The sequence below is a fragment of the Hibiscus syriacus genome, unplaced genomic scaffold, assembly GCF_006381635.1.
Source record: "Hibiscus syriacus cultivar Baekdansim isolate YM2019G1 unplaced genomic scaffold, ASM638163v2 tig00110831_pilon, whole genome shotgun sequence".
NCBI classification, from domain to species: Eukaryota; Viridiplantae; Streptophyta; class Magnoliopsida; order Malvales; family Malvaceae; genus Hibiscus; species Hibiscus syriacus.
Window position 1 is genome coordinate 6,497,069 of NW_024062882.1, and position 20,033 is coordinate 6,517,101.

The following is a 20,033-nucleotide window of genomic DNA, read 5'->3' on the forward strand; positions in this document are numbered from 1 at the left end:
TGGACTCTGTTTATAAATCTGGATCGTTTTTTAACTATACCCTTGTTCTTCTTGTATTTTTCTTTTTCTCGAAGCGCTTGTGCGTGGAGTCTTCGTGCTCTTGATTCGATCTTTGGGTCAAAATATAGTAATTCTTCTGGGTTATTTCTGGTAATAAATAAAAAACTAAAGAAAAATAATCAGTAATTGTCGTTAGTCCCCAGTAACGACATCAATTTGACATGTGTCATTTTGCATGTTAAAATAAATTCTTTCTTCTCGAAAAAAATAAAGGAAATTAAATATAGTATATGAGAAGTAATGATCGATCCCACAGAGACTAAAGAAGCCGATGAAATTCTTGGCTTTTGATTCTGACCTTGGCATGAATTTAGAAAAAAATAAATTGGGGGGTTTTGTAGTTAAAGAATAAAAACAAGGAAATAAAAGAAGATTTAAAGGAAATAAAAGAAAGGTAGATAAAGGAAGTTCAAAAATCAATTGATTAAATCAACCTTAGATTTTTGCTCTGACTCAAATTCTTCGGATCATCGAAATAGATTTACCCTTCGGGATTCACGTGGTTACTTTGTCTACAAGGACAAATCCTTGCGAGTAACTTTTATAGAGAATACCCAATTGCCACTCTTAGATCTGAGATTTAGAAATTGATCTAATCAACATTAATTGTTGTAGATCAAGAACCGTTTAAACGTATAAAAACTGACTCGGATAGTTGTTTCCATACAAATCGTTTCCGATCTCAATTCCCACTTAGCAACAGTCTGCTAGTTGTGTTCCCAGGAAGTTCATTTGCTATCAGTTAGCCAATCCTTCCTCCCATATGTTTAATTGCAACAACATTCCAACCATCGACTATATTTGATTTTGAAAAATTGGTTGGATTTGAAATAAGTGTAAAAGAAATTGAGAAATGTATTCGAAGTTACTTAGGTGCTTTTCAATTCTCACGTTAAAATTGAGTCATCGCTTAGCCCTCGGCTTAGAAGAAAATTAGCTAAGCATGACCAAAGTCATACTTAGCTTTTTAAAAACAAAGCTTAAAAGAAAATAACAAAGATTGAATGAATGATGAAAAAGGCTTACCCGAGTTGGGTATTTATAGCCTTCTAAAACCATAGAAATACTAAAGATAATCCAAATTAAATTACAAAAGATAATTCTGAAAAATAATTTGAATTTAATTCTAAAAGATAAAACCTAAATCTTGAATTTGAATGTGCTTGAAATGCTAGTCGTCTGGCTCATCTTCTATAAGCCTGCTGACTAAGCACTTCTGGAAGCTGCTGACGTGGCAGTGAGTCAGTGTTTCATGCCCACTATTCCAGACTTGGTTCCAGAATAAAAAGTGCAGTTTTCATGCCTTTGTAGTACATTTTCCAGCAATGATCGTCGTGCACAAAAAGCATGTAAAAATATCCAATTCAGTAGTAAACATGGACAAACAAATAACATTGAAACACGAAAAGTAACACAAAATAAACACTAATCACCACCCCTTCTCCAACAAATTGGGAAATACTTGTTTTAATCGTAGAAGAGCCAAGGCGCTGAGCCCCTCGCCCGACGCCTAAAGCCCATAGGCGTGCGCCTCACAATGCTTCCTGTAAAAAGACTAGTTCTGACCAAGGTGGACGTTCTCTTCATTGTCTCTTTGCGTTTGCGCCTAAGGTGCGCTTTTAAAAACCCAGCTTTTATGGATATCTATTTTTCTATTTACGCTTAATACCAAAATAAGTGCTCAAACTATATCAGTTTTCCCAAATAGGTGCCTAAACTATTTTTTGACTTATCTCGGTGCCTAATATTTCAAACGTTACCCATTTAGGTGCCGGAGCAGTCAACGACGTTAATTTCTCCCATTAAGTGACACGTGTCACAATCTGGTGATTTTGACATTTATTTTTTTAAAATATTAAAAAATATTATGATATTTATAAAAAATACTAACTTTTCTTATATTATAAAACAACTCCAAAATCCTAAATCCTAACCTTAATCCACTGTTGCCGCCTTTTTGACCATGACCACCGCCACCTACATAGTCTCTACTATCCTCGTACTCATATGTCATTGTAGTTTCCGTCGATTGACCATCGAAATCGCGTGAGATTGCGATTTTCATCCCAGGGTTCTCGGGTATAAAACATTGATTCGTTGTCGATCGACCGTTGATTGATCACGATTTCATGGGGATTTTGGTCGCCGAGGGTAGGGGAGGTCAGGTGGAGCTTTGTTTACGGCAAAAGGCGGCAACCGGTGTGGGTTTAAGGGTTGAAATGAATGTTTTCAAAGTTTTAAGTTTATTTCAAAATTTGTGCTCTTTTTAAATATATATATATAATTTTTAATTTTTTTTAAATTTACCGGGTTGTGACTCCTATCACTTAACAGAGAAATTAACACCATTTACGACCCGGACACTAAATGGGTAATATTTGTAACGTTAGACATATAGATAAGTCAAAAATAATTTAAGTATATATTTGAAAAAAACGATATGTTTGATCCCTTATTTTTTATATTAAGCCTTCTATTTGATATACGTCACTCACAAACACTGTTTGTGATGTATTTCAATGACAGTATGTGGAATAGTTTTCTGGGATGTATATTTTTTTCACTTAAATTTCATCATTGTAGAGAACACCCAGAGCTTGAGATTGCTGACATAAACTTGAAAAAAAATCCATAAATTAAAAGAGAATAAACGAATAACTTTTTGTGTGAGATAAGAAATTGTTTAGGAAAAAAGGAATAGGGTTTGCAACATAAGAAACCAGTCGGTTTTCACTAAATTCTCGTATGAACCTTTGTTAAAATGGGATCCAGCCACATCAGACGTGTGTTATCCAGGAAATGACACAAAACAACAGTGACTATTGGTGTAATTTAACCTTTAAATTAAGAAAGAATGGGAAAACAAGAAAACTATTACGTACAAAATTAACAAGCATATGTTTTAGTTCATGCATTCAATCAATAAGTGACGCAAGATAATATCATTTCCTATCAAAATCAATTCCATTCATGCATATAAGCACTTATTTTCAAGTACAATTGCAACACAATAGCTTCCCAGCGCTGGGACTAATTTAGACTTTTTAACACAATTCTTTTAGCATAAACATTAATCATGTATTCATCTCGTGAGAAAGTAAGAAAAAATTGTTACTCTCCGTGCCAGCGGATAATCCGAATTCCGAACCCAGTAAACAACTTTGGCTCGAAAGGTACCTCTATTTTTTGTGCTGTTTTATCTCTTTGATCACACCGTCTGTCAGTGAATCAACATCATTATTCTTCCCGAAAAACTTTACGAATTCCATATTAGGATCCATCAAGTACCTGCATAAGAAAGAACAAAAGACCGATGTCAATAGGAGTTTGAACTTTACATGGAGCTCAGCATTAAGACTGAAATTCAAATTATATTACGAGTATTCATGTGAGAACAAGAAACAAGCTCACATAGCCTTCCTACAAGCAGTGCATGAATGAGATGCCAACGGTAGGCAACAAAATGGTTCAATGTTCATTAGTAATTTCACCAATAAACTAACGTTGCAAGTTGATAGGTTTAGGAACTTTACAGCAGTATCACACGAGTTCACATTACCGGCATTGCTCCCTTCGAGAGTCACTGCTATGGTGAAATCGGTAGACACACTGATCTTACGAAGCAGTGCTAGAGCATCTCGGTTCGATGGTGATAAAATGGTTCAATATTTAGTAATTTTCCCTTGCCAAGACAATTAAGTCTTCGGTAGGAAAAACTGATAACCTTCTCTCATCTCATTACCTAATCAAACAACTCTACCCTGTAAAATGTAATATTTTTCCGTTTAGAGATTTGCTATTTTATCTACATCAATGTCTACATACACCGATGTCCTATCATTCTACAGGTCGCAGGACTGTGCCAGTCAACATCATGCCGATACGAACAAAAAATGCAAGTCAAATAAAACAAAGCTAATACTTACATGACTATGGAATGATCAACAAGGTAGTCTGAATCTTCCTCAGCTGTCTTCATATAATAAACTCGATATGCACGAGCAACTTTTTTTATCTCGTCAGTGCTACCAGTTAACCCTACTAATTTTGGATGAAACTCTGCAACAGTGGAGAAATAATTAGAGATAAAATTTCCGATGAACCAAATTATATAATTTGCATATGTATCAGGTCCAAAATATCATACTTTCTAATATTACTATAAGTACCTTTCACGTATTCACGTACTTGCTCAACGGTATCTCTTTCAGGATCAACAGAGATAAATACAGGCTCAATTTCTATTCCCGCCTTTTCCTCTGAGAAGTGAAATCAAAAGAAGAAACCAAATAGAAATTAACGTTATTATAATGTCACCGATCAGAAGAGTTGTTTCTAGTCTGATAATTTCATAATTGCTTTAATCTCTATGGTTATAAGCAAATTTTTAACTAAACGAAATTACAATTCATAATTTTATTTTCCGGCCAAATGAAACTACGAGCAACATACTTATTTTGTCGATAGCAGCAGCCAGCTTTTGCAGTTCATCTGGACAGATATCTGGGCAGTGAGTGAAGCCAAAATATACCAAACTCCACTTCCCCATAAAGTCCTTTTCAGTAACACGTTTGCCTTCATCATTTATAAGACTGAATGGCCCCCCGATGGCTGCTTTTCCAGCAGCTGGCCCTTCTTTAACAGCCTTTGAAGCATTACTTATTTCTGCAGCAGCAAAGCCTCGAGTCTTCAACCAAAATATGCAGGAAAGAAAAGGCAATATGATACTAGAGATCATGGATTTAAATTGCGGTTGCGGTCGCCTTTTTGGTTGCATTTATAGCGATTGCAGCAATAGCGGGTGACATTGCGGGCATCGCGGTTGTGCAATAACGGTTTTGGATGGCACCTTTACTGCTATATAATGGCCGCTGTTCTGACAGCGGGCCGCTGTTTAAATCCTTGCTAGTGATGACTAATTCAAAATCAGAGGCATTTCATTCATCATCAAGCTGAATCAGAACAACTCTTTCTGGCTACAGTTTTCTACTACTCTAATATATAAAGCCTTGAAAACACATTACTATTCCTAAAATTGCAAGTTACAAAAATCCAACTCACCATAGAAGTGTACCTTCAATATGTCGTTTCTTTAGATTGTCGTAGTAAAGGATAATACCAATTCCAGTGGCAAGCAGCAACAGAAAACTCAACCATGAAACAGGCTGCAAATTCCAATTCAATCAAATAGATCCGAATTCTAATTCCAAGCCAAAAAGGAAAATGAAAAAAATGAAGTACCGCGCCGCGAACAGGTTTGCCAGCACTACCGCCATTGCTCTGTTGCGAACCTCCAGTGTTTTGCGTCCCTTCAGAATCGGTTTTCGACGATGAAGATGATTTCTCTTGATTTTCATTAGGAGTTGTGGTGGTATTAGATAAATATCTTTGATAATTTCCCAAGGATTTGAATTCAGCTCCAACAGGAGTAGCCTGTGAACCACCAAAAAGAAAACTCATCATACATTGAAAGAATTTTAACAAGCGAAAAATGAGGAGGAAAACGAACTGGTCGCAAGGAAGGGATAGATGGGCCGTGGAGAGAATCGGCGATTGTTGTTGACGATGGAATAGGGGATCTGAATTGGCTCAGATTGCGGGCATAAACACACCGATGAAGGTTCCGTAAACGACTTGCGTTTCTCCAAATCGCGGTAGCCATGGCTGAATGGAATGGATTCTATTTCCTTTGTTTTTTCACTCTTCAAACTTTTTTTTTTTGGCTTATTGCTTTTTGATAAACCCTACTGTTGAATCGAGAAGGGTTTTGCAAATGGGTTAAATACATCTTCCATTCATAAACCATATCAAATTCTCAGTTTTATACGTACTGTTTAAAATTTTTGATTTCATACATGATAATTTTTACTGTTAACGGATTCACCTACATCCATCAGGAAGGTGACGTGAACCCTATAACTTACATTTAGCACTTTAAAAAAAGAATTAGTCACTAAAATGGCAGATATCGTGATCGTAGGGTTCTACGTCATCTTCCGTGACAGAAGTAGATGAATCTGTTAACAACAGAAAATATCATGTATGAAATCGAGAATTTTTCAACAATATGTATGAAACTGAGAATTTGGTATAATTCATCTATGAATAGAATATTAATCCCTTTGCAAATTCGATGGTTGAGATTCGACCTGGTATCGGTGTGAGCAAAGCTCAACTTAAAAAAAATGATTTTTTGGTTTAGTTCGATTTGAGAAAAAAAATATTCGAATTAACTTCGAAATGTAATTTCATAAAGTTGACTCGAAAAAATTTCAAATTAGTTTTGAATTGTATTTATAAAATACAACTCGAACAGTAAATTGATTTTTTTAATAATTAATAAATTAATTTTAAAATTTGAGTCGAGTCCCTCAACTTGTATAATATATATATATATATATATATATATATATATATATATCACATAAACATATGAAAGAAATATCTATGTATTATATATGGTTATAAAAATATTTAAATTTGAATAAAAATATCATAATATATAATATTTATAATTAAATTTAAACATAAATTCAAAAATTCAACTTGACTTTGCTCGAATTTTATAAACTTGACTCGAGTTTTATAAACTAAACTCGAAAAATTAAAGTCAAATCAAATTGTAAATAAGACTCGTCAACTCGAATAACTTAAAAAAAATTTGGTTATTATTTTTTGGGCTAAATTGAGAAAAATGGGCTCTATTAGAACGTTGTACAATCTAAAACTAAAATGCAAGTCGAACATATTTAGAATGATAATTTAATCCAAATTTGATTGATTATAATTTAATTTATATAATCAAATTTTTATTTACAAATTAAATTTAGGGCGAATCATTTTTTTCAAAGAACTAAATAGATTAGATCTGAATTTAGAGTGAATATTTATGACTCAACCCGGAATAATAATATAATTTTTTCATTAAAAGTAATTATAATAACTATTTTTATATATTTTCAATTAGATCTCTATTTTATTAAATAAAAATATTTTTTTATATTTATATCAAGTTGAATCAAGTCGAATATAATGCTACAATCTAATTCGAATGTAATTGATATGTTTCTTGTATCATGTCATATTTTAACCAAAAAACCAATCTAACCCGTTCTCATCCCTAATTGAAATAGTGACAGTATCGATCAATCTCAAAGAGAAAATTTTGATTAAAATACTATAAAATCTTATATTATTAACTTTCATGTTATAGATTTTATAATTATACAGCAATTTCAGTTATTGGGATAAATTTGAGTTATTTCGTATCTTAGTTGTGGGAATCAAACTCTGTTCTTTTCCATATTTTGCATGGAATATCATTCATCAGATGCCTCCAAAGGGCAAGATGATCACTGCTTCCTCCTCTCTGCCTGTTTCTTTGATAATGAATTGACCTCGAAAAGGTTTCTGCCATTATGAATTACTATGAGATAAAATCACAAACTGGTATCATGAAGGGCAAAATGATGAATAAACATCTCCGAAATCGACGCCAAACGCACAAGCAAAACTACAAATGCCACGATCAAAGTCTCAACGAGTCGATATGGCAACACTACAACCAGCTTGTCATATCACTAAATATAGATGATGACATGCATAGTTGCATGTAAGGACATATTTCCTACGTAATCCGATTGAAAGGGGAAAAAAAAAGCACCTACCTGCAGCAGAACCATACGCAGTGATGATCAAACAGCGAGAAGGGAGACCTCTGTAAAAAATCCGAGGGTTGTTGATCACATCACCAGTTTTAGACTGCAAGGAAAACAAAATGCTGTTTAGAAACAATAAAACATCCACAAAAGGTAGCCACATATAATATCAACTTAAATGATTGCACTGACCTCCATGTTCTTCGAGATTTCTTTCATTTGTTCAGCAGTTCTTCCTCTTCTTTGCAGCTGCACTCTCTTCAGTAGCGGAACTTGATGATAAGTTGAAGGTCAACCCTAAACTTTAAAATATTTGTAAATTTAAATTAAAATTTTCAAAATTTGAAGGGCTTAATTTATATTTTTCCAAAAAATATTAGGGTCTAACTAAAATTTTTGGAATTTTGAGAGGCATAATAAGATTTTTTTTTAAATTGAGAGGGGATTTAATTAAGATCATTAAATTAAAGTTAAATACGAATTTACCAAATTAAATTTCTTGAAAATTTAAAGGGTCTAAATTATAATTTTTAAATTTTGGGGGACCATAACCCTACTAGCTCTGCTTTTTCTTTTTTTAATTTTTTTAATTAAATCCTTATCTTATATCATATCAATTTAGGTTAAATCGAATTTATATAATCAAATCTTTCTGGTAACACATACAATCAAGTGTTGTTTTACTAGAAAAGAATCGAAGTCTTTCCGCAAACACATCCAATTCAACCCTCAAACTTTAAATAAAACTCCCAAAGTATATTAGTTAAAATATATTCAAACGTTTGAATGATAATATAAAATAGAGTATTACAAACAAATTGTTCATTATAAAACCTGAAGTGGTAGAATTTTGTATACAACTCCATGGATAGAGTGTTTCTCGTCTCTTGAGTAATCAATACAAAGCACGTCAGAAAGCAATTATAAAGGCAAATTAATCTTTTAATCTCCTAAAGTGTTACCTTAATTTTCATTTTTCCTTCGATTCGGGAATTCATGTAAGATACGAAGATTAATGATGAGAATTTAAACACGACCAAGATGAGATAACAATAACTTTGGGATAAGGTACACAAAGGGTAACCCACTATAAGATATTTTATTAAGTCTCTCGACTATTAAAAGTTACAAAATGATTCTTAAACTATAGAATGTAACTTTGTTAAGTTCCTCGACTTTAATAGTCGTTGGACTCAATAAAATAGTACCCTATAGTTGGGGGACTTAATTGTGTCTTTGCTCTAATTTTTTTTAAATTTTAATCATTGATTGAGAGTTCGTTCTGTACTTTTTTTTGTTGCCCTCCCGTTCCCAAGGCTTTACCTTGACTAATCCGAACCAACCCGGGTTGCAAAGTTTTGGTGGGTGAGTCTCCCAGCAATATTTTCTACATAATAAGAACTCGAACTCGAGATCTGATTAAGCGATATCAAACTATTTACTATTTAACCAACCGTTGATGGTTTCTATCCGTATTTTGCATATGAAACTAAATATGCGAAATTGGACGAAAATTTGTTCTTGTCTAAAGTCAAATTGAATATTGTTGGTACATGCCGACCTAATGTGGATATATATATATAGCTATTTCGTTGTAGTTATCAATTAAACGAGAACAATGCATTCAAGAAACCATGCATGCAAAGGATAAGATGCAATGACTTTGAAAATTTTACAAAGTTTAGGTGAAGATTTAAAACCTTTCTTCATACACAATTTGATAAATGAAAACATTAGTTGGCGACCTTCATTTTTGAATATTGCCAATATCCCATGACTTTTCTCTTCTCATTTGCTGCAAGCAATTGCTAGCTTCACGTAACAAGCTATCCGTTTGAACATAATAAAATGGTTTTTAGTTAAACCTGATTTATATAGAAGTGAGTAAAATCTAATTCGATTTGGAAGTTTAATTAGCGGACTGAAATTTCATACATTCGATTTAATTAAAAAAATCAAATAAAATATGAATAATCAAATTAATTAACTCAGAATTTTTTATTCAAATCAACTCAGATTAATTCAATTATTTAATCATAGTTTTTTTTGGTCTACAAAAGGCAACTCCTTGCCTAACTTCTTGAAGATCATTGATTGCCTCTAAGTTACCCACATGCCACTAGCTCTATAAATACCTAGCCATCATTGAACATCAAGGTACGAATCAACAGAAGCAAGGCATAACAAACACAATGAAGGCTGCATTATTTTCGGCACTTACTTTCCTTCTCTTCAGCTCAACAATAGCCGCTGATCAACCCGATGCAGTGCTCGACGTGTCGGTCAAGAGCTCCGAACCGGCACCGATTACTACGTTTACCGGTCATCCGCGGTAGAGGAGGCGGGCTCACTCTCGACAGCGCACCAACGCTGACACCGACACCGGTTGCCCGCTCGTCGTCGTTCAAGAGCAGGGGAAGTGTGAGCGGTCTCCCACTATATTTTTCACCTGTGAACGTCGAGCAACAAGGCGGTATTGTACGTGTATCCACCGATTTCAACGTCATATTCAACGCTTCTTCGATTTGTTTCCAAAGCACTCTATGGGAACTTGCCTTCGACGAATCTTTACAGAAGTTCGTGGCTACCGGCGGTGTTCCGGTAACCCGGGTCGTGAAACTCTGAACAACTGGTTTAAGATTGAGAGATTTGAAGATGATATAAGCTTGCTTTCTGCCCCGGGGTGTGCGATATCTGCAGACCTGTATGTGGGGACTTGGGTGTTTTTATTGATGATGATGGATTCGGCGCTTGGTGCTTGCCGATGAGCCATTGAAGGTTATGTTTAGGAGGGCTTGAAGTAGTCGTGCACCATCGAGACCTTATTTCCCTTGGATTTACTACCCCACACCTTTTAGCTTTTCAATTTTATGTAATATTTATGTATATGATGCCAATAAGATCGCAATAATGTAAATCTTGGGAAGTACTTATATGTAAAAAATATAATTGATTACATCTACATCTGCTGATAGATCTTGAAAGTAACCATAAATCTAAAAGTATTTAACATAAGACAAGCTGCCAACGAATCCAACTTCGAAAGTTGTTAGAAGAGTTTCTTATATCATGCATCGGTTTTATCTGAAATTGCCTGCGATCACGTGTTCAAATCATATCCTGACAACTGTCTAACAAAGTCATTATTTTTCACGAGTTTGAACTGCAAAAGAAAAATACCCAGGAGATCACGACAAGCGGACCAACAGCAGTAGCTTTTTACGATAAAAACAAGCTCCTATATTATTTCATGACTAGAGCTTGACAAAGTCTCCATTATCACGTCTTTCATAGGGTTAATCACTGAAACTAAGCAAACCAAAAGGAAAAAAGCTAGTCTTTGTTCCAAAACAAAACATCCCCAGAACTTTGAAACAGAAAAGGTAAAGCTTCACCTCTATTCGGATTACCACGTTCGCTAAACGCACGCTTCAGAAAGCGGTTCACCATCCCCACGTCCAAGAGAAACGAAATTTCTTCTTTTAGTTTAGTTTTAGAGTTCCCATTTTTTTGTTAGTAATCAACTAATCATCTTATGGGAGTTTCTTTGGTTTCAGCAAAATGTGCAGCGTGGGGATTTGAAACCAGAAGATTTGGATTTGCGAGGTGCTATCTACTATGGGATCCCTTCTACTTCATCAGTTCTTGCTTTTGATCCTATACAGCGCCTATTGGCTATTGGGACTTTGTGAGTTTCAAGCTTTAACATTATCAATTTGGTTTTTGTTCTTCCTTTTAGGATTAAGAAATCATATTAATCCTTTGAATGTGTTAGATAAGCATGCTTCAAATTTAAGATTGTGTTCGACTGATCACTATGGTTGTGCTTACTGTTGTGATCGTTTTTTATTGTATCATGGGAGATCGACGTCCAACATTACTCAAACTACCGAAAAGAGGACGAACCTGTCTTAAGGAATATATTCATACAAACCTCAACAAAATTCTTCTTCTGTTTATCTAACTCCACTCATCCGATTTCATGTCAAAATACGAGTAAACAGTTCCATTTTTTTACTTTAATTCTTTATTTATTTTGTTTCGTTCGATTATATAATAATATTTGTTAATTATTATTATTATTTTATGTCTCGGATTAATAATTTTGTCTAACAATCTTAAGACATATTTTTTTATTCGAAACAAGATTCTTTGAATTTAACGAACGAAGTAACAAATATCGGATATTATTTGTGAGTTCGAATCAATTTGTATGTTCGAATCAACCATGGCTGATTCATTCATCGGAGGCATTTGCAGTGGAGAACGTCAAAGGAAAACCCTAAGAAATTGATTTGGGGAAAGAACGAGGGAGAATAGTACTACTGCGGGAATGAGAATGAGCCACACTATCCGGTTTAGAGGTGGGCCAAGCAGAGAAACCCAATAAGGAAAAGCCTGGAACTGATACCATGTTAAAAATAATGCCTCATATATTTTATTATCCAACTAGCCTTCAATATATAATACATTGTTCAGCTATTTACAAAGAATTGAAATCCAACTAATTCTAACTAACTCCTAACAACCTATCAACTACTCCTAACAAACTAACAGACACTTGTTATCTTAACAAACTCAATTTTGCATTGTATTCCTGAAGAAGAAAAGGTGTTCACAGGGTACGGTTAAGTCATATAAATATATATATATTATTTTTCACTCTAAACTTATATAGTTAGTAATACTTGATCTGATACAATCTGAATTCAAATTAAAGAAAATAGAAAATATTAACTTTATAAGATTAGATCAGATAGTTTAAAAGAGAATGGCGTTATTCTTTGAGGACTCCTATTTGGGCATTTACGTCTACAGGAGGTATGTGCGCGTTGTCAATAGGCTGAGAAATATTTTGAACATATGTTATCTTGTTATTACTTTGTATAATAACATTTTTAATCCATATACATTCTATAAATTTAGTCATAATTCAAAACAATCCACTAAATTAGGACTGAGCAACGAAACCGAGAAAACTTAAAAATTGATCTGAACTGAATAATGTGGTTCAGTTCGGTTCGGATTTTTTAATTTGCAGTTTGGTTTGAAAAATAAATATACAATTCGGTTCGATTTCAGTTTTTTCATATGAAAATCATATGAACCGAATCAAACTGATTTAAAGAATAAAAAAATAAATATCCAAAATAAATTCATTTTGAATTTATAATATATTTGCATTTGATAAAAGCTTTAAAATTACTTTTTTTCTTTTTTTAAAGTTGAGTTTGAAAAATAGTGAAAATTCAAAAACCACAAAATCGAACATAACCTAAAATTGTAATTTTTATGCCATTCAATTTCGGTTTCAATTTTTAAAAACATACAAAATGCGATTCGATTCATATTTTAGTGAAAATCAAACAAAACCGAACTGAATACAACCCTACCATAAATAACACTTCATATTTAAAAACTCTTTCAATTTACTCTTTTTTTCTTCTCTTGGACTGCTTGCTCTTTCCGAGAGTATTTTTTTTATCTCAACCCTGCAACAAGAAATTGTTAACTTTGATTCCTATTGTATATGTTAGACCTGAACTGATATTTAATATTCTAATAATTTTAGAATTGACAAAGGAAATTATTAATATAATATTATTTTAAAAAATTCAATTAAAACTTTTAAAAATTTTGGACTAATTTGAATATGTTATATAGAATGCAATCAACTCAAATGAAAGGAACAAAATGTTGTTGTTGGTCAAAGAAGGCCAAAAGCAGCCGGCGGCTGCTTCCAAAATCAAGTGGGGGGCTGCTTATTTTTTTTAATATTTTGTAATAGGGTTAATTACAAAATTGAATCATTGAACTTTAGGGTATTTACAAAGATTAGTCCCTAAGTTTCAACTATAAATACCCTAGCTCATTTAGCTTCAAAATCATCCCAAAATCTTCTAGTTCTCTCTCAAGTGTGTTGTGTAAACACCTGTAAATTTTCTCTTAGTAAAAGATCTGCAGCAGCCCGGAGACGTAAGCACAACTGGTTGAACTCCGTTATCAATTTCGGGTATTATTTTTCCGCTTTTATTTCGCATTCTCACTAATCTGGTTATAGGGAAATTACTCGTACTCGGTTTATTTCCTAACAACTGGTAATCAGAGCTTTTGGTTGTGAATTTTGTCAATTTTCTGCGAGGTTACTATTCATTACTATTCACATAAATAGTGAATTTCGTGAATAGTGAAATTCGGTCGACGATACGAGTTTGTCGATGGAGGTGTTCTAATACACGGCGGTTCGCAGAAATTGTCAGAAACGATCCAAACGAAGCCAGATTCGAGTGGGAGCAATGGTTGCAGACGAAGGGAAGGTGAAAATTGAAAAGTTTGATGGTGCGGACTTTGGCTTTTGGAAGATGCAGATTGAAGATTTTCTGTACCAGAAAAATCTATATCAACCTCTTTCAGGAAAGCAACCAGAGGGCATGAAGAATGAAGACTGAGCTCTTCTCGACAGACAAGCCCTCGGAGTTATCCGACTGACGTTATCCCGCAATGTTGCTTTCAACATAGCAAAGGAAAAGACCACGGCGGGTCTTATGGCGGCTTTCTCCAGTATGTATGAGAAGCCATCAGCCTCAAACAAAGTTCATTTGATGAGGCGATTATTCAATTTGCGGATGACGGAAGGGGCATCGGTGGCACAACACCTAAATGAACTCAACACAATCACAACCCAGTTGAGTTCAGTGGAAATTGAATTCGATGATGAAGTTTAAGCTTTAATTCTCTTATCATCTCTACCAGACAGTTGGAATGCTACTGTTACAGCAGTCAGCAGTTCATCAGGAAACAGCAAATTAAAATTCGACGATGTTCGGGATCTGGTACTGAGCGAAGAAATTCGACGGAGAGAATCGGGTGAAGCATCAACCTCCTCAGCCTTGCACACGGAGTCTAGAGGGAGAACTTCAGAAAGAAATTCAAATTATGGCAGATCTAAATCCAGACGGGGAAAATCAAGAACAGTAAATAAAGATTTTACCTGTTATAATTGCGGCAAGAAGGGTCACTTCAAAAGAGATTGCCGAGCACCGAAGAAAAATACTGGCGCACAGGAATCTACCAACGTGACAGATGAGACAAGTGATGCCATGATTCTAAGCGTCAACAGTCCGATTGAATCATGGATCTTGGATTCAGGGACATCTTTCCACTCTACCCCATGCAAAGAAATCATGGAGAACTATGTCAGTGGTGATTTTGGGAAGGTTCATCTTGCTGATGATGAAACCTTAAAGATCGTCGGAAAAGGAGACATCCGACTAAAGCTGCCAAACCAGACCACCTGGAAGCTGACAGGAGTGAGACATATTCCTGGCCTCAAAAGAAATCTGATTTCTGTTGGACAGCTTGATGGAGAAGGATATAGCACAACATTTTCAGGCTGTGAATGGAAGATTACCAAAGGAGCACTCGTCATTGCTCGTGGTAAGAAGACTGGTACTCTCTATGTAACCTCAAATTTAGAGAATATCATTGCAGTAGCAGATGCTGATGGAAAATCAAACCTATGGCACCAAAGGCTTGGCCATATGAGCGAGAAAGGAATGAAGATACTTTTGTCAAAAGGGAAGCTGTCGGATCTAAAGAATGTAGATGTCGGACTATGCGAGGATTGCATCTTTGGCAAACAAAAGAAAGTCAGTTTTGCAAAGATTGGCAAGACACCCAAGGAAGAAAGGTTAGAGTTGGTTCATACTGATGTATGGGGACCATCCCCAATTCCATCTCTTGCAGGCTCACTATATTATGTCACCTTCATCGATGATTCAACAAGGAAGGTGTGGGTTTATTTTCTGAAGAAGAAATCAGAAGTCTTTGATACCTTCAGAAAATGGAAGGCCGTGGTGGAAAATGAGACTGGTTTGAAAGTCAAGCGGTTGAGGTCTGACAATGGAGGAGAGTACAGAGACAGTAGATTCAGAGATTTCTGCGCAAACAATGGGATCAAGATGGAGACAACAGTTCCCATAACACCGCAGCAGAATGACGTAGCAGAGCGCATGAACATAACTCTGAATGAACGTGCCAGAAGCATGAGGATACATGCCGTATTGCCCAAATTTCTATGGGCTGAAGCTATCAACACTGCAGCTTACCTGATCAACCGTGGACCCTCAGTTCCTTTGGATGGCGGAATACCAGAGGAGGCTTGGAGCAAGAAAGAAATAAACCTTTCACACTTAAGAGTGTTTGGTTGTATTTCTTATGTACACATAAACTCTGCTGAAAGAAGTAAACTTGATCCCAAGTCCAACAAATGCGTCTTTGTTGGTTACAGTGGTGATGAGTTCGGTTACCGGTTTTGGGACTACGAAAATCGAAAGATCATCAGAAGCAGAGATGTCATTTTCAATGAAAATGTGATGTACAAAGACAGGTCAACCGCAGAATCAAGTAATACCGAAGCTGAAACAAAGGAATTTGATGAGTTCGAGGAGATTTCTGGAAATGATGTTCAAATTTGTCCTGAAGCAGTTCAAGAGGAAGAACCAGGCACACCAGAACTGAGATGCTCCTCCAGAATTCCTAAACCAACCCAACGGTATTCGCCTTCTTTACACTACTTGTTGCTGACTGACAATGGTGAACCAGAGTGATATGATGAAGCAATGCAGGTGGAGGATTCAGTCAAGTGGGAGTCTTCAATGAAAGATGAGATGGACTCGCTTATGTCAAATCAGACGTGGGAAGTAGCTGAATTACCACCAGGCAAGAGAGAGCTCCATAACAAGTGGATTTACAGGATCAAAGAAGTGTACGATGGGAGCAAACGCTACAAAGCAAGATTGGTAGTCAAAGGTTTTCAGCAAAAAGAAGGTATTGACTACAATGAAATTTTCTCTCCATTCGTAAAACTGTCTACAATCAGACTGGTGTTGAAAATTGTAGCTGCAGAGAATTTACATCTTGAGCAGTTAGATGTAAAGACAACTTTCCTTCATGGTGATTTGGAGGAAGAAATCTATATGAGGAAACCAGAAGGTTTCATAGAGGCAGACAAGAAAAACCTGGTATGCAGGTTAAAGAAGAGCTTGTATTGTTTAAAATAAGCTCCTAGACAGTGGTACAAGAAGTTTGATAGTTTCATGAGTAGTAGTGGTTTTACCAGATGCCAAACAGATCATTGTTGCTACATCAAGAGGTTCGACAACAGCTTCATTATTTTATTATTGTACGTTGATGACATGCTCGTTGCAGGCTCAGATATGCAAGAGATTATAAACTTGAAGCAAAAATTGTCGAAGCGGTTTGCTATGAAGGATCTGGGCGCTGCAAAGCAGATTCTTGGGATGAGGATCAAAAGAGACACAAAGTCGGGGACTTTGATGTTATCACAGGCTGAGTACATCAACAAAGTACTCTCCAGGTTCAACATGCAAGATGCTAAACCAGTAAGTACACCGTTAGGTGTTCATTTCAGACTCTCCAAAGACCAATCACCAAAGACGAAGGAAGAACGTGCACACATGGTGAAGGTGCCGTATGCCTCAGCAATTGGAAGTCTGATGTATGCCATGGTTTGTACCAGACCAGATATTGCTCATGCAGTGGGAGTTGTTAGCAGGTACATGAATAATATGGGCAAGATACACTGGGAAGCAGTCAAATGGATCCTCAGATATATGCGGGGTACCACAAACAAAGCACTTTGTTTTAAAGGTGGATATACGATATTGACAGGCTATGTAGATGCTGACTTAGCTGGAAATGTCGACATTAGAAGAAGTATTACAGGGTATGTCTATACTCTAGGAGGAACCGCAGTGAGTTGGGTTTCTCAACTACAGAAGATAGTTGCTCTCTCCATAACTGAAGCAGAATATGTCGCTGTTACGGAAGCCAGCAAGGAAATGGTTTGGCTCCAAAGTTTCTTGGAAGAGTTAGGCAAGAAACAAGAAAACAATGTCTTGTATTGCGACAGTCAAAGTGCTATCCATCTAGCAAAGAATCCGTCTTTTCATTCCAGGACGAAGCACATACAATTGAGATATCATTTTATCCGGTCTCTTCTGGAAGATGGGATTTTAAAACTTGAAAAGATCAGTGGAGCTCAAAATCCGGCAGATATATTGACAAAGACGGTGACCACGGACAAACTGAAGTTGTGTTCAACTTCAGTTGGCATGCTAGAATAACAAGACTAGAAATGCTGCTGCATCGATCGAGGTGTGAAGACAGATTGAAATCAATCTTCAAGTGGGAGATTATTGGTCAAAGAAGGCCAAAAGCAGCCGACGACTGCTTCTAAAATCAAGTGGGGGGTTGCTTATTTTTTTAATATTTTGTAATAGGGTTAATTACAAAATTGAATCATTAAACTTTAGGGTATTTACAAAGATTAGTCCCTAAGTTTCAACTATAAATACCCTAGCTCATTTAGCTTCAAAATCATCCCAAAATATTCTAGTTCTCTCTCAAGTGTATTGTGTAAACACCTGTAAATTTTCTCTTAGTAAAAGATCTGCAGCAGCCCGGAGACGTAAGCACAATTGGCTGAACTCCGTTATCAATTTCGGGTATTATTTTTCCGCTTTTATTTCGCATTCTCACTAATCTGGTTATAGGGAAATTACTCGTACTCGGTTTATTTCCTAACAGTTGCTTACTTAGGCAAGTAACAGTCGTCCGGCTGCTACTCCCAATGACCCTAATCAAACTCAAGCTGGCCATTTTTCTCACAAGAAAATTGCCTCTCCACGTACGGGCAACTCCTATCGGTGTACAAAGGCTTGATAGAAGGGTTGAACACCCATTTCCCCCTAGTAATATCATATTCTTCCGGGTCGAACTCGAACCTGTCGTCGAGTTCAGCGTTTTCCACCATTTTCTCTGCAAATTAATCGGGAAGTTATATGAAACGGAGTATTGTTCTCGGGTTCGAATAACTGTATCTCTGGTGTGTTATAAAACTGTTGGATCACTTCCTAGATTTTACAGCAGCACTTTTTCTAGCACAGGATCGAGCCTTGAGAAGAGAATTCGAAGAGATGAAGCTTAGCCTTTCCGTATATAAGAGAGCAAGGAATGCAAAGCTGCAGAGTGTAACCGTGACAAATAGAAAGATGTAGCTTTCCTCTGTCTGATTTCATCATGACTGCTGGAGGAGATGATGATGCTACAAAGCTCATGTTCAAAGAGAAAGGCTGAGAAAAACATGAGAGGTAGCTTTACGGTACACAATGAGCAATATCCTTGTCTAATTTGTAGCTTAATGAGCCCCTGTGGTGGTTCATGTCGTAGTCGAAAATAGAGATGGATGTAAAAATTTATGTAAGGAGTATGAACTTAAAAAGTTATATTAAAAATTTTAAGAGGTTTAAAGTTATAAAATTTTGGGGTACCAAGTTAGATAATCAATATAAAATACAAATAAAAAAATAAAATATAAGAGAACTTGAAAATTTTACGGGTGCAACCGCACCCAGCACCCTTCTATCTATCCCCGATTGAAAGCTCTGCCTGTTGTTCACAGAAAGAGTAATACTTCAGCCCCATTTGTCCATTCAATCCGATACTTCAGCCTCGACAAGATTATTGTTGATGCTTTTCTGGGTAAGGCTAATGTCAAATATACAAAGTTGGTAAGGATTAAAATATCCTTCAATTTTCTACTTATTTAGTTTTGGGTAAATTACGTGTTTAGTATCTAAACTATTAATTTAGGTCCGTTTTGATACCGAAACTTTCAATTTTTTCAAAATCATACCTAAAGTTTAGTTTTTGTTTCATTTTAGTATCTCGTCATTAAAAACTTTAGTTTTTGTTTTATTTTAGTACTCTGGTTCAAAATTTATTGTTAAATTTTGAAAAAAAAAACTGAAAGTTTATGTACTAAAACGGATCAAAACTGATAGTTTAGGTACTAAACACATTAAATTTTTAACAGCAGGAAATAAAATGAAACGAAAACTAAACATTATGTATGATTTTGAAAAAAAAAATGAAAACTTAGATATTAAAATGAATCAAAACTGATAATTTAAGTACTAAATGCATAGTTTACTCTTGTTTTTTTCTATTTATTTCTATGATCGATTATCATAGAGGGGGCTTTACCATTTTGTATAAATAGACGATTCTATTTGTGCATATATGGAAAAGGGACGCAGTCAGTTTTTGTTTGTTCATTAGTTTATGTTTCGTTTCATCGTGGGATACACCAATTTCAGATCTAGAAATACTTTTTAAGGTGTATATATATATTTTGATAACCAAAAAAAATTATAGTAGACGAGCATAAATAAAATTTCAGGATAAATACCATTAGTTAAGATTTTAAATTATGATTACGATCGTGTTTTT

The 20,033-nt window shown here is 35.3% G+C and overlaps 1 protein-coding gene and 1 pseudogene across 1 annotated transcript; one reads left to right on the forward strand and one right to left on the reverse strand.

Annotated features, from left to right (window-relative positions):
- Positions 1–3,132: 3,132 nt before the first annotated feature.
- On the reverse strand, positions 3,133–5,770 carry LOC120142678 (protein SCO1 homolog 1, mitochondrial-like). The gene is made up of 7 exons (XM_039157202.1): positions 5,570–5,770; positions 5,302–5,493; positions 5,135–5,225; positions 4,513–4,725; positions 4,230–4,319; positions 3,987–4,119; positions 3,133–3,348 (listed from the first exon to the last, which is right to left on the reverse strand). Exons 1-7 carry the CDS (start codon positions 5,720–5,722, stop codon positions 3,240–3,242), a joined length of 981 nt encoding a protein of 326 aa, XP_039013133.1. The 5' UTR covers positions 5,723–5,770; the 3' UTR covers positions 3,133–3,239.
- A 4,122-nt stretch (positions 5,771–9,892) lies between these two features.
- LOC120142768 lies at positions 9,893–10,517 on the forward strand (annotated as a pseudogene).
- Positions 10,518–20,033: the final 9,516 nt, after the last annotated feature.